The sequence below is a fragment of the Balaenoptera borealis genome (genome assembly GCF_965194805.1).
Source record: "Balaenoptera borealis genome assembly, chromosome: 16".
In the NCBI taxonomy this organism is placed as follows: domain Eukaryota; kingdom Metazoa; phylum Chordata; class Mammalia; order Artiodactyla; family Balaenopteridae; genus Balaenoptera; species Balaenoptera borealis.
The window spans coordinates 59969226-59990446 of record NC_138872.1 but is presented as its reverse complement, the minus strand read 5'-3'; the positions used below and the strand labels follow the sequence as shown (position 1 = coordinate 59990446).

The 21221-nt window shown below is 43.5% G+C and overlaps 1 protein-coding gene across 2 annotated transcripts in view; it reads right to left on the bottom strand.

Annotated features, from left to right (window-relative positions):
- The window catches only part of TNFRSF17 (TNF receptor superfamily member 17), a 115444-nt gene that overhangs the window by 49214 nt on the left and 45009 nt on the right, over positions 1-21221 (bottom strand). The window contains exons 4-7 of one of the 2 annotated variants that reach the window (XM_082360200.1): positions 18236-18274; positions 17091-17222; positions 14422-15455; positions 13841-13889 (exon numbers count right to left, since the gene is read on the bottom strand). The exons of the other annotated variant lie outside the window; for it this stretch is intronic. Of the exons in view, the coding sequence (XP_082216326.1) occupies positions 13841-13889; positions 14422-14477 (105 nt within the window). The 5' untranslated portion in view covers positions 14478-15455; positions 17091-17222; positions 18236-18274. The remainder of the gene's footprint in view (positions 1-13840; positions 13890-14421; positions 15456-17090; positions 17223-18235; positions 18275-21221) is intronic. 2 annotated transcript variants of the gene reach the window in all.

The following is a 21221-nucleotide window of genomic DNA, read 5'->3' as shown; positions in this document are numbered from 1 at the left end:
CTTCTTTCTAAGCTTCAGTTTACTCATCCATAACATGGAATCAGTAAAAGTAGCTACCTAATAGGGTTGTCATGAGGAATAAATATGGTGATGCATGCAAATGGCTTAGCACAGTGCCTCACATACTATGCCATCCATTACATGTTAATTACATGTTAGCAGTTGTTGTTGTTGTTATTACTATTACTGTTGTCCCATCTAAGGATAAAGCAGGAGGGCAGTTGGTGGCAATAGCTTTCACAGAATCATTTAATCTCATAAAGTCCTTGATAAGGACTTTGTCATGTAGCCCAATCTCCCAGCTGATGTCTGATCCTACTAGGTTGTCTATAACACCATTCTCTTCCATCAGGTGGCCTGTTCCATCTTTTGGACCGTTGGAAAGTTCTACCTTGTTGCTGAGGACATTTGGAGCTGCTCCCTGTGCTGAATGGTTTCCACTTACCCATCCAGATCCACCCTCTACCTCCTCTACCCTGCTTTCTGCCCCAGGATGCTGAGAAGTGTGGACCACATCAACAGTAGTTAATCCTTGCTCTCTTGCTCAGAGCTGGGTTCAGCCAGTTGAAGACACTGGCAGGAGAATAGCCCACAGGAGGAAAGAGGCTGGGGTATAAATATCCTTAGCTCCTTCCCTGCCAAGACACGGCATGTTGGCTGCATCCCTCTACCAAAAGCCACAGCTCTTGTCAGGCAGCCCTGTCGTACATCTAGAGCTCTTTTTTCTGGGTTCTGGTAACTGGTCTCTCTGTCTGCAAATTCAAACAGGAAGGTAAGTGCTGTGATCAGGGAAGCAGAGACTGAGATGGGAGCCAAGAGAGGGGGCATCCAACTCAGACTGGGGGAATAAAGAGGGTCAGAAAATGTTTACCCACAGGCTCCTGAAATTGCAAGCCTTCTGCTCGTGACCAAAGCTAGTAATTTTCCTTATGTTTAGGCCAGAAGCATCTGGGGCCGGTGAACTGGTCTGGTTTCCAGCAATTTTCCACAGGTCGAGGTGAGCTGGGGAGGGCAGGAAGCGGTTTTGCTCACTGCTATGTCCTCAGAACACAGCACACGGCATGAGGCTGCCAAGCTGTACAACTCCAGGGGCACCATGTGTACTTTGTATCCTCTGTGAATTGCACCCCATCGCCCAAGAAGTGCACAACATAGGGAACTCTATCAGTAGGCACTCAATCAATACAGATCTGTCAAATAAATGGATGAGAGAATGAGCTCCAGTCCCCAAACCAAACCAGCCACAGACTCATTTCATTTGGAAGATTTCTCTATGGATCATGACAGGGAGAAAGGAAAAAAGCCTCAGGTAAGTGGTTGTGAAGTCAGTGAAAGTGGTTGCATTAGTCAGGGTTCTCCAGAAAAAGAGAACCAATAGGAGACATATATTTAAAAAAAAAAAAAAAAAGGCTTATCAAAAAACAACCCGCTCCCACCAAATGCAGTATCTGTGAAATGCAATAAAACTAGGTATGCCTGAAATAATTATAAAAATGCCCCCCCCCACACACACACACAGGTTTAAGGAATTGGCTCACATGATCTTGGAGGTTGAGAAGTCCCAATGTCTACAGCTGGTGAGTTGGAAACCCAGGAGAGCCGATAGTTGTAAGTTCCAGCGTGAGTCCTGAGTCCCAAGGCAGGAAGAGACAGATGTCCTGGCTTGAAAACAGCCAGGAAGAGATCATGAATTCTCCCTTACTTAACCAGTTCTCAGTTTGGAGAACTGAGTAGTTCTCCAAAGAACTGGATGAGGCCCCTCACACTGGGAAGGGCAATCCAATTTACTCAGTCTATGGATTCAAATGTGAATCTCATTCAGAAATACTCTCACAGGGCTTCCCTGGTGGCACAGTGGATAAGAATCCGCCTGCCAATGCAAGGGACACGGGTTCGAGCCCTGGTCCGGGAAGGTACCACATGCCACGGAGCAACTAAGCCCATGCGCCACAACTACTGAGCCCGCGTGCCACAACTGCTGAAGCCCGCACACCTAGAGCCCATGCTCCGCAACAAGGGAGGCCACCACAATGAGAAGCCCGCGCGCCACGACAAAGAGTAGCTCTCAAAAAAAATAAAAAAAATAAAAAAAAAAAAGAGTAGCCCTCACTCGCCGCAACTAGAGAAAGCCGTGCACAGCAACGAAGACCCAACGCAGCCATAAATAAATAAATAAATAAGTAAATAAAATTTAAAAAAAGAAAAAGAAAAAGAAATACTCTCACAGACACATTCAGAATAAGCTTGAACCAAGTATCTGGGCACCCTGCGCCCACTTGAGTTGATACATAAAATTAACCATCACAGAGATAAAGCTTTCAAAAGCATTAGAGCCAAGAGTACCTGATGACTGGAAAGCATTTCACCTGGCTTCCTCTCACCTTTGTGGCTGGACCTCCGTGTTCCTCCTCCCAAACCTCAGAGCTCCACTCAGTGACGGAACAGGCACACACACACACACACACACGCACACACAGCCGTCATCACAGCCCAGGAGTCATCCAGGCAGAACAATAGGAGTAACTGGGCATCCAATCTTCAATCCCACCTTCCTCCCCAACCAGGAACGTTTGGTTGGTTATTCGTTTGCCCACTAGGCAGAGATGCTGGGACCACTGCCAGTTCTCTAAGAAAACAAGGCAAACGGCCGGAAACAGCCAAGAAATCTCTCCACCAGCCTCTGCCAGGTCTCCATGGTTGTACCTAAATGCCTCTGGGGGAGGGCAGAGCTGGAAGACAGCTGCCCTCCATTCAGGGGCCTGGGAGGCTGATGAACCTTCCACAGTTGGGCCGGTGAGGGGTGGTGTAAAGAGGAAGGGGCGGAAGACCATAAGAACTGGCTTTTAGTAACCACCTGAATCTTACTAAATCCTCACAACTGCTGCCCCGCCCTCCACTCCTCCTCTCACTCTAGTTCATTTCTTGGAGCAGAAACTGAAGCCCAAAGCAGTTAAAGGACTTGCTCCATTTCACAGATGAGGAAACTGAGGTACAGCAAGGTTAGATGACTTAACCATGATCACAGAGCTGGCAAGTGGGGATACTTGAAAAGATGACGCCAGACTTTCAAAGGAGAAAGGAAAACGGAAAAGGCCACTGGTAGGGGAGGGGATGGAGGAGAGAGCCACCCCATTCCACATTTTGACTTGTCCTTTAGTTTTTATTCCTATTCACCATCCCAAACCTTCTCTGAGGTGCCTTTCCTGACTCCCTCCCCTCCTCCAATTCCATCCTGCAAACTGACAGCCTCAAACGAATTTTGTTATTAACACTTAAAAATTGAGAGGTTTCACACTTTAAATATCTAGATTTCTAGCCTCTCTTAAAAATGTGGGCACTTTGGTAGTCCTGGGCCAGGACTGCCCCATGGTAGGGGGAAGGGTCTGCATCATTAGCGGAGGCCTGAGCCCCACCATCTGGGTCCCTCACCCCTCAACCTGTTTGAACTCAGTTCCTTCTTGAACTCTGTTCCAGCCACATTGTCCTCTAGGCTTTTGCTCAGACATACCCCGCTCCTTTCCAACAAAGGACAGAGGCCCTGTCCTATACTCAATCTGTTCTTGGAGCCCTCCTTCCTTGGTCTCTGTCAATTGTCCCCCCACAGAGCACCCAACCCAAAAGAGCAGCATGCACCCCCCTCGTTATGGGTTGAATTGTGTCCCCCTAGAATAAGATGCATTGAAGCCCTAATTCCCAGTACCTGTGATGTGACTTTATTTGGAAATGGGGTCTTTGCTGATATAATCAGGTTAACATAAGGTCATTAGGGGGCCCCTAATCCAATACTGATGTCCTTATAAGAAGAGGGAAATTTGGACATAGTCACACAGAGAGCAGGCCCTGTGGAAACAGAGGCAGAGATTGGAGTAATGCTTCTACAAGCCAAGGAAGGCCAAGAGTTTCCAGCTATCCCCAGAAGCTAGCAGAGGCAAGGAAGGATTCTTCCTTAGAAGAATGGCAGTTTCTGAGCCAAGTCCAACCATCCTTAGTCCAACCATCCGTGGCAAGTAGGTGGAATAACTAGTACAAACACAACCATCTAGGGCCACCCCTTTTGAAAGCATATTGCGGGTACTTCCAAAGAAGGAGGAAGTCGGGACTTCCCTGGTGGTCCAGTGGTTAAGACTTTGCACTTCCACTGCAGGGGGCGCAGGTTTGATCCCTGGTCAGGAAACTAAGTTCCCACATGCCGTGGGGCACGGTCAAAAGATTTAAAAAAAAAAAAGAAGAAGAAAGTCACCCAAAACAGGGAGGAAGAGAGAGGAAATGATGATGGTGTGCCCCAAAGCGCCAGTGACTAAATCCCTGGACAACATTCAACAGGTTTTTATCGAGCACCTACTCTGTGAATGCACCAGAGTTTAAACTCAGTGCCAATGGTTCAGCTAGTCTACTTAACCCACATAAAGACTATGAGTTGATAAGGTACATCCCTCACAGGAACTGAGAGTCTCGATTGTGTTCAAAACAAGTTCAAATCTCTGGCCCAGGGACGCTAGCACCCAAAAAAGCATTAAGAGACCTAAAGCAAACTTTATCACCATGAATACAGCTCTTGTTATACTACTTCCTTCTCAAATGTTCTACTGCAAATTTCTGCAGGAAGATCCCGAAGGCACTGACAACAATGATGATAATAATGGCAACAATAATAATAGTTAATATTTACAGAGGGATTAGTCTCATATTCCTGATGCCTACTAGGCATTTTTACATTCGTTTTCTCATTAAAGGGAGGGTATGATTATGATTATGATTATTATCGTGTCTCTTTATAGATGAACCTGATGCACACAGAGATTTGATTACTTATTCAGGCTGGTACATGGTGGAACAAAATCTCTCTGAGTCTAGGGCTTTAGACCATTATTTTTTTCTCTATCTTACGCTGCAATTTAAAAAAAATTTTTTTTAGTAGGGGAGTGACAGGATCAGATTGGAGCTTTTTCTTTGTTTTTATAATCCTTTAATTAATTAATTTATTTATTTATTTATTTATTTATTTAGGCCACGCCTCGCTGGCGTGCAGGATCTTAGTTCCCCAACCAGGGATCGAACCCATGCCCCCTGAGTTGGAAGCATGGAGTCTTAACCACTGGACTGCCAGGGAAGTCCCTAATTTAAAATTTTTGTGTATGCTTTATAATGCACATAATATATTAGTGCCATAGGACATGTTACATAATAAACAAATAAATATTAGGCACACACTGAAGTTTGGGTTCAACCTCAGAATTCAACCAGAATCTTAATTGACTGTAGACCCCTACTTTTTATGCTATCTTCCTAGAACTGGACCATCCATTCATGACAGCTGATGCAAGAGAATAAAATAAATGTCATGTAGATACAAGAAAAGTGGGAAGCCGGTTCACTGTCACAAAGACAAAGCCATTTTCATTTGAATATCACTGCCCAGATCTGCACAAGTCTTTTGTGTCCCTGCTACATCTAACACTTCAAGGCTGAAAAACTATGGCCAAGTGGAGACAAAAACCAAATGCATCTTCAGAAAAAAATATTCAATAACAAGGGTGTAAATATTTATCCAGGAAGTATCAGAAAATAACAGGCAAATTATCATTCTCTGATTTTATGTTTAATTAGAAACTGAATTATGGAAACACTCAGTTTATTATACACAAACAAACCTTTCAAATGAACAGTTTGGTTTGCTAACTGGAAATCAGCCAGTCTTTCCACCAAGCAATCATAAACAGACTGTAATCGCCTGTCTGGAAGTGAGATGCAAGCTTGCTGAGTCGAATGCTGCTGCTGTTATTCATTTTTTTTAAAAAGATTTTTAATTTTATGTATTTATTTACTTATTCTGGCTGTGTTGGGTCTTTGTTGCTGCATGCGGGCTTTCTCTAGTTGCGGCGAGTGGTGGCCACTCTTCGTTGCAGTGCGTAGGCTGCTCATTGCGGTGGCTTCTCTTGTTGCGGAGCACGGGCTCTAGGTGCACAGGCTTCAGTAGTGGTGGCACACGGGCTCAACAGTTGTGGCGCACAGGCTTAGTTGCTCCGCGGCATGTGGGATCTTCCCGGACCAGGAATTCAACCCGTGTCCCCTGCATTGGCAGATGGATTCTTATCCACTGTGCCACCAGGGAAGTCCCTGCTGCTGTTATTAGCTTGGTGACATTAATAGCATTTAGTAAGAGCCTCGAGGATTAGCACCCACCAGCTGGGCTAATCTGACAAAGGCAATTGAAACCCCAAAGAAACAGGACACAATTATAATTTACACTGTGGGCAGCAGTGTAGGCAGTGCAACTGCTCCACAAGGCATTAGGGAATGTGGGTTGAAAGGGTCTGAAAATATATATATTCTTTGACCCAGAAGTTCACATCCAGGAATTTATTTTATAGAATTAAGGAAGCCGTCAAAGATTTGGTTACAAGAATGTTCATCATCATGTTGTTTAAAACTGTGAGAAATTGGTTTAATCAACTGTATAGAGCATCTATACAATGGAGTACTATGTAGCTGTGAAAAAAAGATGCTACAGAACTAGATACCCTGACGCATAAAGAAGAGACTTTTTTTTTCAAAGAAGATCTGCAAATGGCAACAAACACTTCAAAAATGTTCAACATCACTAATCATTACAGAAATGCAAATCAAAACTGCAATGAGACACCATTTCAAACCCACTAGGATGGCTACTATTAAAAAAAAAAAAAAAAACCAAAACAGAAAACAAGTGTTGATGAGGATGTGGAGAAACTGGAACACTTACGCGCTATTGGTGGGAATATAACAGGGTGCAGCCACTGTGGAAAACGGTATGGTGATTCCTCCAACATTTTAACTTAGAAGTACTATATGATTCAGCATTTCCACTTCTGGGTATATACGCAAAAGAATTGAAAGCACGGGCTCGCTACAACATGGATGAACCTAGAGGACATTCTGCTAGGTGAAATAAGCCAAACACAAAAAAGGTAAATACTTTATGACTCCCATGTACACTTTTCTGAAGAGCAGAGATCTGCTGATCAAACCAGCACAGGATTCCAATCGCCTCAGCAGTGACATTTTTCTAGCTACAGAAATGAACTGACATCTTTCTTTCTATATCAGGTTCTTAAGATTTTTATAATTATGAGTCAGTCTTTGAGTCTGATAACCTCTGAATGATATTATGTGCTGAATAATTAAATTCTAATGGAACACAGATAGAGATGCCTCGGATCTCCTTATCTCACATTTTAACTGACGGCGCGGCGCGGTCATTATAAAATGACTAAGGGTGAGGAGTACGAGAGAGAGGAGTAGAAGACAAACACACCCTTTCTTCTCTCCGCAAAGCCTTTCTAGCAACCTCTCCCCTCAACCATCCAAGCTATCTCCCAGTACTGAGATGTCACAAGATCACCCTTGACTTAAACCCCAGGCTGTCTCATATGAATTACCACAAAGGCATCTTATCCTCTGATAACACATCTCACATCAGGCTCTGTAACTTAAGACTCCACGAGGGGGTATTTCCCTGGTGGCACAATGGTTAAGAATCCACCTGCCAATGCAGGGGACTCAGGTTTGATCCCTGGTCCAGGAAGATCCCACATGCCGCGGATCAACTAAGCCCATGACCCACAACTACTGAACCTGCGCTCTAGAGCCCGTGAGCCACAACTACTGAGCCCACATGCCACAACTACTGAAGCCCATGCACCTAGAGCCCGTGCTCTGCAACAGGAGAAGCCACCGCAATGAGAAATGGCACACCTCAACGAAGAGTAGCCCCCGCTCGCCGCAACTAGAGGAAGCCCAGGCACAGCAACAAAGACTCAATGCAGCCAAAAATAAAAAAAAATAAAAAAATAAAAAAGACTCCATGAATCCTGTACCCTTTCCAGCTTCACATGATGCCCCCTCCTCTCTGCTTTTGTTCATTTGGGTGTGACTTCACTTCCTCTTTGCACATCAAATAACTGACTTGTTTTCCAGGTCTGCAGAGGAAGACTCAGAGTGGGAAGCAGAGATATTGTGTAGATCTTCTAAACTGACTCTCCACCTATTATGGACTGACTGTGTGCCACTGCACAATTACCAGTCCCCTGCTGTGCCCTTAGTATGAATTTTGATGTCCTCTGATGACCCTTATCAACATTCTCCAAGCCATACATCATGACTTGGATGAATTCCTAGAAAGCAAACACAGCAGAGTACTCATTGTCTGGGGCTACTGATCCCTTGGACTGTTCTCTGGGGCTGAATCAGATGTCAGCTCAAGGAGTTGCATTTCTACCTCCTTAAATTCCCTCTACAACTTTCCATAACATAAACTTTGCCTACTCACGCTGTTCAGGAGTGAAAGCTCATCAGGGTCTCAGGCCACAAAGGTCAGCTGCTATTTCCAGAAGCCTGGCATGGCACATGAATTGATTTAGGAGGAATATGAGAAGACTGTGTATGATAAAGAGGCATGCTATTAAATAACATTAAGTCACACAGTGCGACAATTATTCTCCATTCAATTACCCTTTGATTAGTTCTAGAAGACAGTCCCTGGTGAATTCTACCCTGTTTTTAACGCATCTCCAAGGCCTGCTAACCTCCACCTTGAACAAAGAGAAAATGGCCCTGAAACAGGTAATGGTATCTGGACAAAATGTAAGAATATTTTGTTTCATTTGTATGTAGTTTTTTTTTTTTTTTAATAAATTTATTTATTTATTTATTTTTGGCTGTGTTGGGTCTTCGTTTCTGTGCGAGGGCTTTCTCTAGTTGCGGCAAGTGGGGGCCACTCTTCATTGCAGTGCGCGGGCCTGTCACTGTCGCGGCCTCTCCTGTTGCGGAGCACAGGCTCCAGACGCACAGGCTCAGTAATTGTGGCTCACGGGCCTAGTTGCTCCGTGGCATGTGGGATCTTCCCAGACCAGGGCTCGAACCCGTGTCCCCTGCATTGGCAGGCAGATTCTCAACCACTGCGCCACCAGGGAAACCCCTGTATGTAGTTTTTAAATTATCTTTTTTTCATGGTACGGGAGGCTTGTTTTCTATTTACTATAGTAAATAAAGTTTCCTTTTAAAATAAACTTGGTGAAGAAAGGGTGTCCATTTAAAGAAAAAAACATGAAGTAAATAATAGTACAGATGGTAAACAGATGGCAAAAATGTGAAGACTGAAGCTGGGGTCCTCGTTTGGGGTCAGACGTAATAGCACAGGGAGATCAGCTCGGTGCTTTGTGTCCCCCTAGAGGAATGGGATAGGGAGGGTGGGAGGGAGACGCAAGAGGGAGGGGATATGGGGATATGCGTATACGTATAGCTGATTTACTTTGTTATACAGCAGAAACTAACACACCATTGTAAAGCAATTATACTCCAATAAAGATGTTAAAAAAAAACAAAAAAGAATGGCCTAGGTTTGAATTTTGGCTGTGCCACTTGGTAGCTCTGGGATCCTGGGCCAGTTATTTCACTTGTTTGAGGGGATAATCCATCCCTATGGAGTAGCTGCATGGATTAAATATGTGGATTAAATATGTAAGCGCATCACCAAGCAAGGTATCTGACTCATAAAAGCAGCCCACTCAGCGGATACTTTTGGTACGACTATTGCCCCGCCTAACTCTGGACCACAAGCTGTGTTTGCTTTCTGGACTGAGGAGTTTGCCTCCACAAGGGTCCATCCCTGGCCACGTAAGCAACACAGAAAAGGCTGTTTCTGGGTGAGTCCCACACTGGCACGCCTGGATGCTCTCTGCCTTCATCTCTTCCGTGGTCATCCATCAGTGGACTCTCCCAGCTCCTGACCTTCCTTCCTGAGTGCAGGCAGCCCGATCTTTTCATTCATTTCTTCATTAATGGGACACATACTTACTAAGAGCCTGTCAGGCACAGGGGAGACAGCACTGACCGTGGAAGCCGAGCCGCAGCTCTCAGAACACCTCCACTGCGGAGGCATGCAGATGAGGAGTAATCAACAAGAAGACACAGACATGGAACACTTTCAGCTAGTTTGTGCCCTGATCTCCTCCTGAAAAGGACACTTGCTTACAATGTGAGAGCAGAAACAAGAAGGCAGAAGACAGCTTTTCCCCAGCTCACCAGGGAATGTGCATGTCAGATGACAGAAATTTTTTGTCACTCTACACATGTCCAAGAATGACCAAGAAAGTGTTTTGAGCATTGATTTGGGGGTTACAAATAAATTCCAGTGAGCAGACGGATTCGCAAATATCGAATCTGCAAATAATGAGGACTGACTGTAAATTAGTGTGTTGTGATAGAGAGTGAGGAGGAGGGGGTTTCAGTTTTCAATGGGGAATCTCTCTGAGGAAGAGGTAACATCTCAGCTGAAACCTGAATGATGAGATGAAGCCAGTCATGTGAGGTTCAGGGGACACAGTGTGCCAGGCAGAAGGAGCAGCAAGAGTACAGGACGGGAGAAAGAAACAAGCTTGGCGAGTCGGGGAAGCAGAAAGGAGTGGCTGAAGTGTAGAGAGTAGCCAGTGATGGGGAGAGAGGCAGGAGATGAAGTTGCAGAAGTGAGGTTGGGGTGGGCTGGTCGTCAAGCCAACATAGATCCTGGCCCATCACCTATATAAACCTCAGATCTTCCTCTAGACAAGGGGCTCCTTTCTGGCCACCCCCATGGTCCTACCCTCAGCTCCTACCTCTGATGGACCCTCCCAAGTAGCCCTGGCTGGCTCCCCCTGGCATTCCAGACCCTGCTCTCTCTCTACCTTGGGCATGCTAACAAGTAGGAAGTTCTTTCTTATGTATAACCTAAATCAGTGTTGCAACAATTCAAATCCATTTTCTGTTGTCTTAAGTAACAACATAGGGGAGTTACCATCACCATCCTTAACATATTACAATTCCTTAACATATTACAATCACCACTTTGAGCACAAGCAATATGCTAAGAGCTTTAAGGAAAAAGGCTAAGAGAGGTTAAGTAACTTGTCAAAAGTCACACTTTTGACACAGCTAAATGCTGTGGAAGTTCTATCTAACTCCAAGCTGAACTCTTTCTATTATGTTCTACTTCTCTCTCCTGGCTCTTCTCAAATGTACAGACTCTCAACACTTCTCTTTATGGATGGTCACAATAACCTGATTTATCTATATATAAACAACTAGGTGGTTCTTCTTGTTCCCCATACCTTGCCCTGTACAGGTTGAATCAAGAGTCAGTCTCTATACGCACTACTATATACAAAATAGATAACCAACAAGGACCTACTGTATAGCACAGGGAACTATACTCAATATCTTGTAATAACCTATAATATAAGAGAATGTAAAAAAAATAATATATATATGTATAACTAAATCACTTTGCTGTATACCTGAAACTAACACAACATTGTAAATCAACCATATTCCAATATAAATAAATAAATAGAGTCAGTCTCTACGGCTTATTATTTGCAAAGTTTGTAATCAGCAAGAGTGGGTTCAGTGTATAACCGACGGCATATTAATATCATTTAAATCCTGAAAATAGTAGATGTGAAATAACATTTGTTAAATGAATGACAAACCAGGAAGGATCACATTCTGCTAGTTTGGCTGAGGGGACAAATGACGTGGCATTTGTCAGGCAGTAGCCATGCCCTGGCGTTTGTCATGCTGTGTCCATGTTGGGTGGACATTCTGCTACCCTTCAATAATTAGGTCATTTTCAATAAATAAAACTTATTCTGCTATAGAATTATTGCACCATACACTTCCCCAAAGTCTCTATGAATTATGCATATTATGCAGAGTTTATATTGAGGATCATTTCCCTGTGCTGAGTAATTGGACCTAAATATTGTGATAAGTCCATGCAGCCTTCCTCAATCAACAAATCTTTTTTTTTTTTTTTAATAGATTTATTTATTTTTATTTATTTATTTTTGGCTGTGTTGGGTCTTCATTGCTGCGCATGGGCTTTCTCTAGTTGCGGCGAGCGGGGGCTACTCTTCATTGTGGTGCGCGGGCTTCTCATTGCGGTGGCTTCTCTCATTGCGGAGCACAGGCTCTAGGCGCGCAGGCTTCAGTAGTTGTGGCTCACGGGCTCTAGAGCACAGGCTCAGTGATTGTGGTGCACAAGCTTAGTTGCTCTGCAGCATGTGGGATCTTCCCAGCCAGGGCTTGAACCCGTGTCCCCTGCATTGGCAGGCAGATCCTTCACCACTGCGCCACCAGGGAAGCCCAACAAATCTTGATATCCTTTCTCCCTTCTCCCCTTTTTATGTCTTGGTTTCTGACTTTTCTCTTGTTTCATGATTTTTGGCATTATCGTCCCTACTGTTTTATTGTAAAATGCTTCCAATCTTCTTTGGAAATTGATAGGGTTTCGAATCAGTGACATTTTTAGAATGTGCGGCCATCCTGTTGGAATCAGTGATGGTTTTAAACCACAGATTTGTTTTTAATCCAACTGATCAGAAAACAGCTTATTTGTTAAAGCAAAGCTTTAAAAGCTTCTTTACAGGAGCTAGTTTGTGCAGTTTCTGATTGAGTCCCTATGCAAGACACACGAGTGATGTTAGGATCATGTGTGAAGACGTGGAGGATGAGCCCCAGCTTTGCAGTCTGACAGATCTGGGCGCAAGTCATTCAATTTCTCTGAAGTTGAATTTTCTCCCTTGACAATGGAGATATGGCCCTTCAGGGCTGTTGTGACACTAAAGATAAATAAATTTTGAAGTTACAGTAAAGATAATAACCGCAAGAGCCAGCAATTCCACTTCTGGGTATATACCCAAAAGAATCGAGAGCCAGGACTCAAAGATACTTGTATACCAATGTTCATAGCAGCATTATTCACAATAGCCAAAAGGTGGAAACCACCAAGTGTCCATCAACAGATGAAAGTGTTAGGGGAAACACTAACTGAAACCGCCCACCCTGGCCAGGCAAGATAGTAGCCACTTGCATGAGTTATCTTACAACAGCAGGTCCTGGTAAGGAACGCGGAACTAACAAGCTACCACCAAGAATTCGGGAAAGGTCAAAAGGAGAGACTCTAGTCCATATGTCCTACCAACCTCCCAGAATCCTTCTCACTGGAATCCGTCTTGGCTGAGCGATGTGTGCGCCACCAGGAAGGACCCTGGGTCAGAATGATTGGCCAGAGACAACCTGGAAACTAACCCCATCACCATAAAACCCGAGACTGCAAGTCACGTGGCAGAGCAGTTCTCCTGGGTTCCCTTACCCTGCTGCTCTCCTCCCGGGCACCCCTTCCCAATAAAGTCTCTTGCTTTATCAGCACGTGTGTCTCCTCAGACAATTCATTTCCGAGTGTTAGACAAGAGCCCACTCTGGGGCCCTGGAAGGGGTCCCCCTTCCTGCAACAAATGGATAAACAAAATGTGGTATAAACCTACAATGGAATATTATTCAGCCTCACAAAGGAATCGGATTCTGATACAACATGGATGAGCCTTGAAAACGTGCTAAGTGAAATTAGCCAGACACAAAGGGACAAATACTGTATGATTCTACATATGAGGTGCCTAACATAGGCAAATTAATAGAGACAAAATAAAATAGAGGTTATCAGGGGCTGGGGGAAGGGAGTTATGGCTTACAAAGTTTCTGTTAGGGATGATGAAAAAGTTCTGGAGATGGATGGTGGTGATGGTTGCAGAACAGTGTGCATGTACTTAATGCCACTGAACTAAAAGTGATTAAAATGGTAAATTTTTGTTAGGTATATTTTACCCCAATTCTTTAAAAATAGAAAATTAAAGATAATAAAGATAGTTATTTTTGTTAATAAATTATAATTGCTATCATTACATATTTGTACAATATATACATGATTTAGTAGGCTAGCTGTGCAGCTTAAAACTACTGAATCTAGTCGGAGTTTTCCTCGTCTTACCTGTACCAGACCTTTCTCAGCAAGGGGTCTGTAGAAACGTGCGGGGACCCTGGAAAGAAAGGTGCAGGCTCTTAGATGTATGTAAAACATCACAAGCACTATGGTAATACCTCAGGAATAATGAACCCTGATTTCTGCAGAATGAATCAACTTTTCATCTGCATCAGCTGATTACTATCAGACTTTCTCTGTGCTCTCTGTTATGGGTCTTTTACATTCACAAAGGGGATGTAATGAGATAATCATTAGCCCTCAGACAGCTATTTCAAATGTAAATCAATAAGCCAGTGGAACCTGGGGACTGCTGCTATTTAGACACCTTTTAATGGCCAACCTCTGCTAACCCAGGGAGAGAGTTGGGCCATGCTGGCTGAGGAAACAGGCAGCTCTTAGGGTGGTCCTGGTAGTTTCATTCTGCTTCAGGGGGACAAACCCATTTACAGGGAACCCCAGGGGGTCAGCAATCATTAAACTTCTTGGATTTTGGCCACGGAGGGCACCGGGATTACGTTGGCTAAGATCTCTGAATACAATCATTTCCTTCAGATGAATGGGCAAAGTGACGTAAAAGATTTACTCACAGAAGCATCTCTGATTCCTGGGGAAACCAGAACAACGAGTTTTCCGAGCAGTTCATTGGGAAGGTGGTTAACACACAGGAGTCGGTGAGGAAGCCAATTTCAGGACAAGAACCAGTTGATTAACCAAGACGGAGTTCTCAGGCTCAAAGTCATTGTGATCTTGTTGGCATCACCAAGTTTTAACAATATTGTAAGCAGATAGGGTAGGGTCCCCAGAGAAACAGAAAGAGGCATGGTTGTCTTGACATAAAAGAAGGCATTTTGGGCCTAAGCCATTTTGTGATCTAAGCCTGGCCACAAGGCTTGCCCTTGAACAGGTCTCAGTAATTAGTGATCTTAAGGGAAGTGAGGGAATGCAGGAACAAAGGAAAAGCAGTCAAGAAACAATAGTTCAGCAATAAAACAGAGTTCTAGTTCCTTCTCAAGGGATACACATCACAATCTAATACAGTCTTTGAGTTCTGCAGGAACTCAGGTGGAGGACAGAATGATGTTGACCCTCGTGACTTCAATCAACTGAAGCTTGGACTCTGTTGACCTTGGCCCCAATTCTATGCTGAATTCTCCTCTGCTCAAGCTCCTTCATGAATATGCATGTACCCTTAGCTTAAAACTTCCCCAATTTTGTTGTTCAGGGAGACATTGTTTTGGGAAAGATCCCTGGTGTTTTCTTTACTTGCTGCAGGTGATAAATCCTTCCTTTCCCTGCTCTTTGGCTTGGTTGTGTCTTTTGGCTGGACACCCACCCAGAGGCGAATCCAGTTTTTCAGGTAACAATATCACTGTCATCATCATCATCGTCATCTGCTATCAATTCAGTCTTCCCTTACCTTTTTTTTTTTTTTATTTTTGGCTGCGTTGGGTCTTTGTTGCTGCGTGTGGGCTTTTCTCTAGTTGCGGCGAGCAGGGGCTACTCTTCCTTGTGGTGCGCGGGCTTCTCATTGTGGTGGCTTCTCTTGTTGCGGAGCACCGGCTCTAGGCGCGTGGGTTTCAGTAGTTGCAGCACGTGGGCTCAGTAGTTGTGGCTTGCGGCTCTAGAGCACAGGCTCAGTAGTTGTGGCGCACAGGCTTAGTTGCTCCGCAGCATGTGGGATCTTCCCGGACCAGGACTCGAACCCGTGTCCCCTCTGTTGGCAGGCAGATTCTTAACCACTGAGCCACAAGGAAAGCCCTTTCCCCTTACCTTTTAAATCTTTTACAATGCAATCTTCTTTGTGAAGAATTGTTTATGTATTTGTGACTCATTGAGACCCCTTTTGATGTCAGCTCTTAGGTCATTTCATTTCAAACTGCATTTCCATTAATCTAGACTCAAAAAACAAACAGGGACTTCCCTGGTGGTCTAGTGGTAAAGAATCTGCCTGCCAACGTGGGTTCGATCCCTGGTCAGGGAACTAGGATTCGACATGCCGCACGGCAACTAAACCTGTGCGCCACAACTAGAGAGAAGCCTGCACGCCACAACAAAGACCCAACACAGCCAAATAAATAAATAAATAAATATTTAAAAATAAATAAAAACCAAACAAATACCACGAAATTTGGTGATGGTGTCACACCTGTGAATATACTAAAAACCACTGAGTTGTACCCTTTATTGTTTTTTTTTTAATATTTATTTTATTTATTTATTTGGTTGCATTGGATCTTAGTTGCGGCTCACGGGCTCCTTAGTTGCAGCTTGCTGGCTCCTTAGTTGTGGCATGCAAACTCTTAGTTGCAGCATGCATGTGGGATCTCGTTCCTTCACCAGGGATTGAACCCAGGCCCCCTGCACTGGGAGCATGGAGTCTTAACCACTGAGCCACCAGAGAAGTCCTGAGTTGTACCCTTTAAATAGGCAAATTGTATGGCATGCAAATTAAATCTCAATAAGCTGTTAAAAACAAACAAACCACACAAAACGAGAAAGTCTAGCCAAAATGCAGAACCAGTCAATTTACCACAGTATTTGTTGCCAATTTCAACAAAATGTTTGCTGGGTGAGGAAATCAAGCAGCAAGCAGTGTATTTTCTATTCATTATTGCTATCTCGGCTGGCATGCCCCTCTGGTTCCAAATTTCTATGAATAATTCAGAGTTGGCTATATTTAGCAAGAACAAAAACTCTGGCGGGGCAGGGAGGGATAAATTAGGAGTTTGGGGTTAACATATACACACTACTATATGTAAAATAGATAACCAAAAATGACCTACTGTATAGCACTGGGAACTATATTCAATATTTTGTAATAACCCATAAGGGAAAAGAAACTGAAAAAGAATATATATATATTCTTTTCAAGAATGGTAAGGTGGGGATTTCCCTGGTGGCACAGTGGTTAAGAATCTGCCTGCCAATGCAGGGGATACGGGTTCGAGCCCTGGTCCAGGAAGATCCCACATGCTGCGGAGCAACTAAGCCCATGCGCCACAACTCCTGAGCCTGCACGCCACAACTACTGAGCCCATGCGCCTAGAGCCCGTGCTCCACAACAAGAGAAGCCACCGCATTGAGAAGCTTGCGCACTGCAACGAAGAGTAGCCCCCGCTCGCTGCAACTAGAGAAAGCCCACGCGCAGCAACGAAGACCCAATGGAGCCATAAATAAATAAATAAATAAATTTATTAAAAAAAAAAAAAGAATGGGAAGGTGATCAAATTCTGGCCAATGACATGGGAGGAGATACCTCATAGAGGGTTTCTGGGAAAAGTTTCCTCATTCCTAGAAGAGGGCTGCAGGATGAGATGCTCTCTCTTGCTTCTCTGGACGTCGCATCTGGAACTCTCATCTGGAGTCCTGCAGCCATCTTGGGACCAGCCTGAGGATGAAGCCAACACCCAGAGCAGCAGACAGATGGAAAGATGTAGGTCATTGGTGATGTCATTAAGCTCCCAAACAAATGGACTAAGAAGTCAGTCCTATCTTAGGGTTTATAGTTATGTAACATAATACATTTCTCATGGTTAAATCTAGTTTGAATTGAAATTTCTATAATTTGCTTCTGCAAGGATCCTGACACTTGTACAAGTACTGTCAGTGTAACAAAAAACTGGCAATAACCTAAAAGTCTATCAGTAGGGAAATGGGTAAAAAAAAAAGATGTATAAATAGATGGAGTTATTGTATAGCAGTTAAAAGATAAACACATGAAATGAAAGAGATTTTGTATACTATATGTAAATCTTAAAACAACATAGTGTATCTTTCATTGATTTGTATGTTATATGTATATAAATATGTCTTTAAATAGATTCGATGGATCACATTAAGTATATAAGAGTGGTTGCCTTTTTTAAGGGGGTAGAATAGGACAGGGTTGGGTGTAAAGAGGTGGCCTGTGCACTGGAATTGTTCTATTTCTGATCTTAAAACATGAATCAAGATAATGTTAAAAATTGACAATCCTGGACTTCCCTGGTGGGGCAGTGGTTAAGAATCCGCCTGCCAATGCAGGGGACACGGGTTCGAGCCCTGGTCCGGAGCAACAAAGCCCACGTGCCACAACTACTGAACCTGTGCTCTAGAGCCCGCAAGCCACAACTACTGGAATCTGCATGCCACAACTACTGAAGCCCGCGCGCCTAGAGCCCGTGCTCCACAACAAGAGAAGCCACGGCAATGAGAAGCCCGCGTACCGCAATGAAGAGTAGCCCCTGCTCACCGCAATTAGAGAAAAGCTTGTGCCACCAACGCAGGAAGGGAGGGAGGGAGGGAGGGAGGGAGGAAGGAAAGAAGGAAGGAAGGAAGGAAGGAAGAAGGATTAAAAAAAATTTGACAATCCTGACATGCACACGCTGCTATATTTAAAATGGATAACTAACATCGACCTACTTTTAGCACCGGGAACTCTGCTCAGTATCATGTAACAACCTAAATGGGAAAAGAATTTGAAAAGGAATAGATACACGTATATGTATAACTGAAACACTCTGCTGTACACCTGAAACTAACAGAACATTGTTAATCAACTATACTCCAACACAAAATAAAAAGTTAAAAAAAAATTGACAATCCTGGGATTGTATGTAGCTATGTGAGTGTTTGTGATTCTTTGTATATTCTATATTTATAAAATCCTCAAAGGTGAAAAAAATCCCCCTCCCCCAATGCTACCCCTGGCCCAAACAAATTTAATTAAGAAAGGCAGAAAAAAAAAACATTCCTTTGGTAAAGACTTGGGAACTGAGGCTAACGTCTGTATAATTACAAGTGGGCTCTAAGAGTTCACCGCTTTTTGTTAGTATGAGAGTTTATAACCTTTTAACTTTTTATTTTGAGGTAATTAGAGGCTCATAAGAATTTGCAAAAATATCCCAAGAGGTCCTATGTCCCCACTACCCAGCTTTCCCCAATGGTAACATCTTACATAACTATAGTACACTATCAAAACAAGGAAATCGACATTGCCACAATACCATTAAGTAAATTCTACACCTTACTGGGACTTCACCTGTTTAGTTGCACTGCACAGCCTGCAGGATCTCAATTCCCCAACCAGGGCTGAACCCGGGCCACAGCAGTAAAAGCTGAAAGCTCCGAATCCTAACCATTAGACCACCAGGGAACTCCCTTTAATGTCTTTAAGTTATAAAAGCAATTTGCTCATCAACGAATTAATGGATAAACAAGAAGTGGTACATCCATACAAGGGAATATTTCTCCACCATAAAAAGGAATGAAGTACCGATACATACTACAACATTTTGAAAACATTTTGCTAAGTGAAAGAAGCCAGATACAAAAGGTTATATATTGTATGATTCCACTTACATGAAATGACCAGATTAGGTAAATCCTAGAGACAGAAAGGAGATTGGTGGTTTTCAGGGGCACTGGGGAGAGGAGATGGGGAACATGTTCCCGTGGGAATGGGAACCGTTACCATAACAGTTACCGGTTTCCTTATGCCATGATGAAAATGTTTTGGAACTATATAGAGGTGGTAGTTGCACAACACTGTAAATGCACTAAATACCACTGGATTGTTCACTTTGAAATGGTCAGTTTTATGTTATTTGAATTTCATCTCAATAAAAACATTTTTAAAGCAATTTGCTTGTTGTAGGGAAGTCCAAACATAAAAGTATAAGCAAAGGGGCTTCCCTGGTGGCGCAGTGGTTGAGAACCTGCCTGCCAATGCAGGGGACACGGGTTCGAGCCCTGCTCTGGGAAGATCCACATGCCACGGAGCGACTAGGCCCGTGAGCCACAACTACTGAGCCTGCGCGTCTGGAGCCTGTGCTCCACAACAAGAGAGGCCGCGATGGTGAGAGGCCCGCGCACCGCAATGAAGAGTGGCCCCCACTTGCCGCAACTAGAGAAAGCCCTAGCACAGAAACGAAGACCCAGCACAGCCATAAATAAATAAATTAATTAATTAATTTTAAAAAAAGAGTATAAGCAAAAATTGACAATTTTTTCTTCTCCCAGCTGCTCGTCTCTCCACATCCAATCCCACCCCACAAATACACCTTCCCTTAACTGCTTAATAGGTAACAGTCCATGTTTTAAAAAGCTTTATAACATACAGAGAGATACATGCGTTTCCTTCTCTCCTGAATGTTTACTGAGCACTTTATCCATGTCAGGCAGGCAATGTTGCACCTGATGGGAAACTCCATGGTGAATAAGACAGACTGATGGAATTAATTTTCTAGTAAGAGGTGAGCAGTAAGCATGGGAATGAATATGAATTTCAGATTGTGAAAAAATATGAAAAAATAAAAGTAGATAAGATGGTAGAGAGTGATGTGGGTTGGCGGAGGGCCAGGGTGGCTAGGAGAGGTCTCTGAGCTGAGGACAAAACATGTGAGCTGAATGACAACAAGCTAGAGAGGTGAAGATCTAGGGAAAGAGGATTCAAGGGAGAGGAAAAAAAGCTACATATCTTTACAGAAATAGGAGTGTACTAGGTACACTGATCCACTAGGTACATTGTACACATATTAGATATCTTGTTTTTCCCCTACTTTGCCATATATTATACATGTATTTCCATGTTGGCCTCTCACTCTTTTTAACAGCTGCATGTTATTCCATAATATTGGTACACCATCACTTAACCATTTCCCTGTTGATGGACATTTAGGTTGTTTCCAGTTTGGAGCTACTGCAAAAAATGCTGGAAAGAACATCTATTCACACTTTTGTTCATATTTCTTTAGAAAACATCTCGAGGAGTGGGACTGCTACATCAGTGTCCATTTGTGTGCACACATTTTCACCCACTAAAAGCCCAGGACAGCTTTGACTTTTCATATCAGTCTCATGTTCAGAAGCATAAAAGATAAACTCTTAGGTTAAAAAAAAAAAACAAACTACTGTGTATTTGATTAAAGGTGCAAATGCTGTGACCCTGATTTAAAGGCAGAATAACTAAGCGGGGGCTTGGAAGACCACAGAGAATGAGAGAGAGAGAGAGAGACAGAGAGAGAGAGAGAGAGGGAGAGAGAGAGGGAGAGAGAGACTGAGACTAGGAATGCCAGCAAGGGGGATTTGCATTGGAAGATGGGAATATCTGTGGTGAAATGGCTCAGACTTGAACAAGCATAGCTTTGCAAAGTTAAGCTGTTGTCAAACTAAGCTTGTGTGTGTATCACAGGGAACAGCAGGGCGTCCTTGGAAAACTCTCAAAGTTGACAATCCTGTGTCTCAACAGCCCCAGATGAGTGTAAAAGGGCAGTATCGTGCCACACTCCCTACTGATTCCTGCATTCAACATTTATTAAGAATGTTTTTTTATGCCAGGCATTATACTGGGCATTACAAATATAAAGAAGATGAATAAAGATTCTGACCTCAAGTTGCTCAGTCTTAA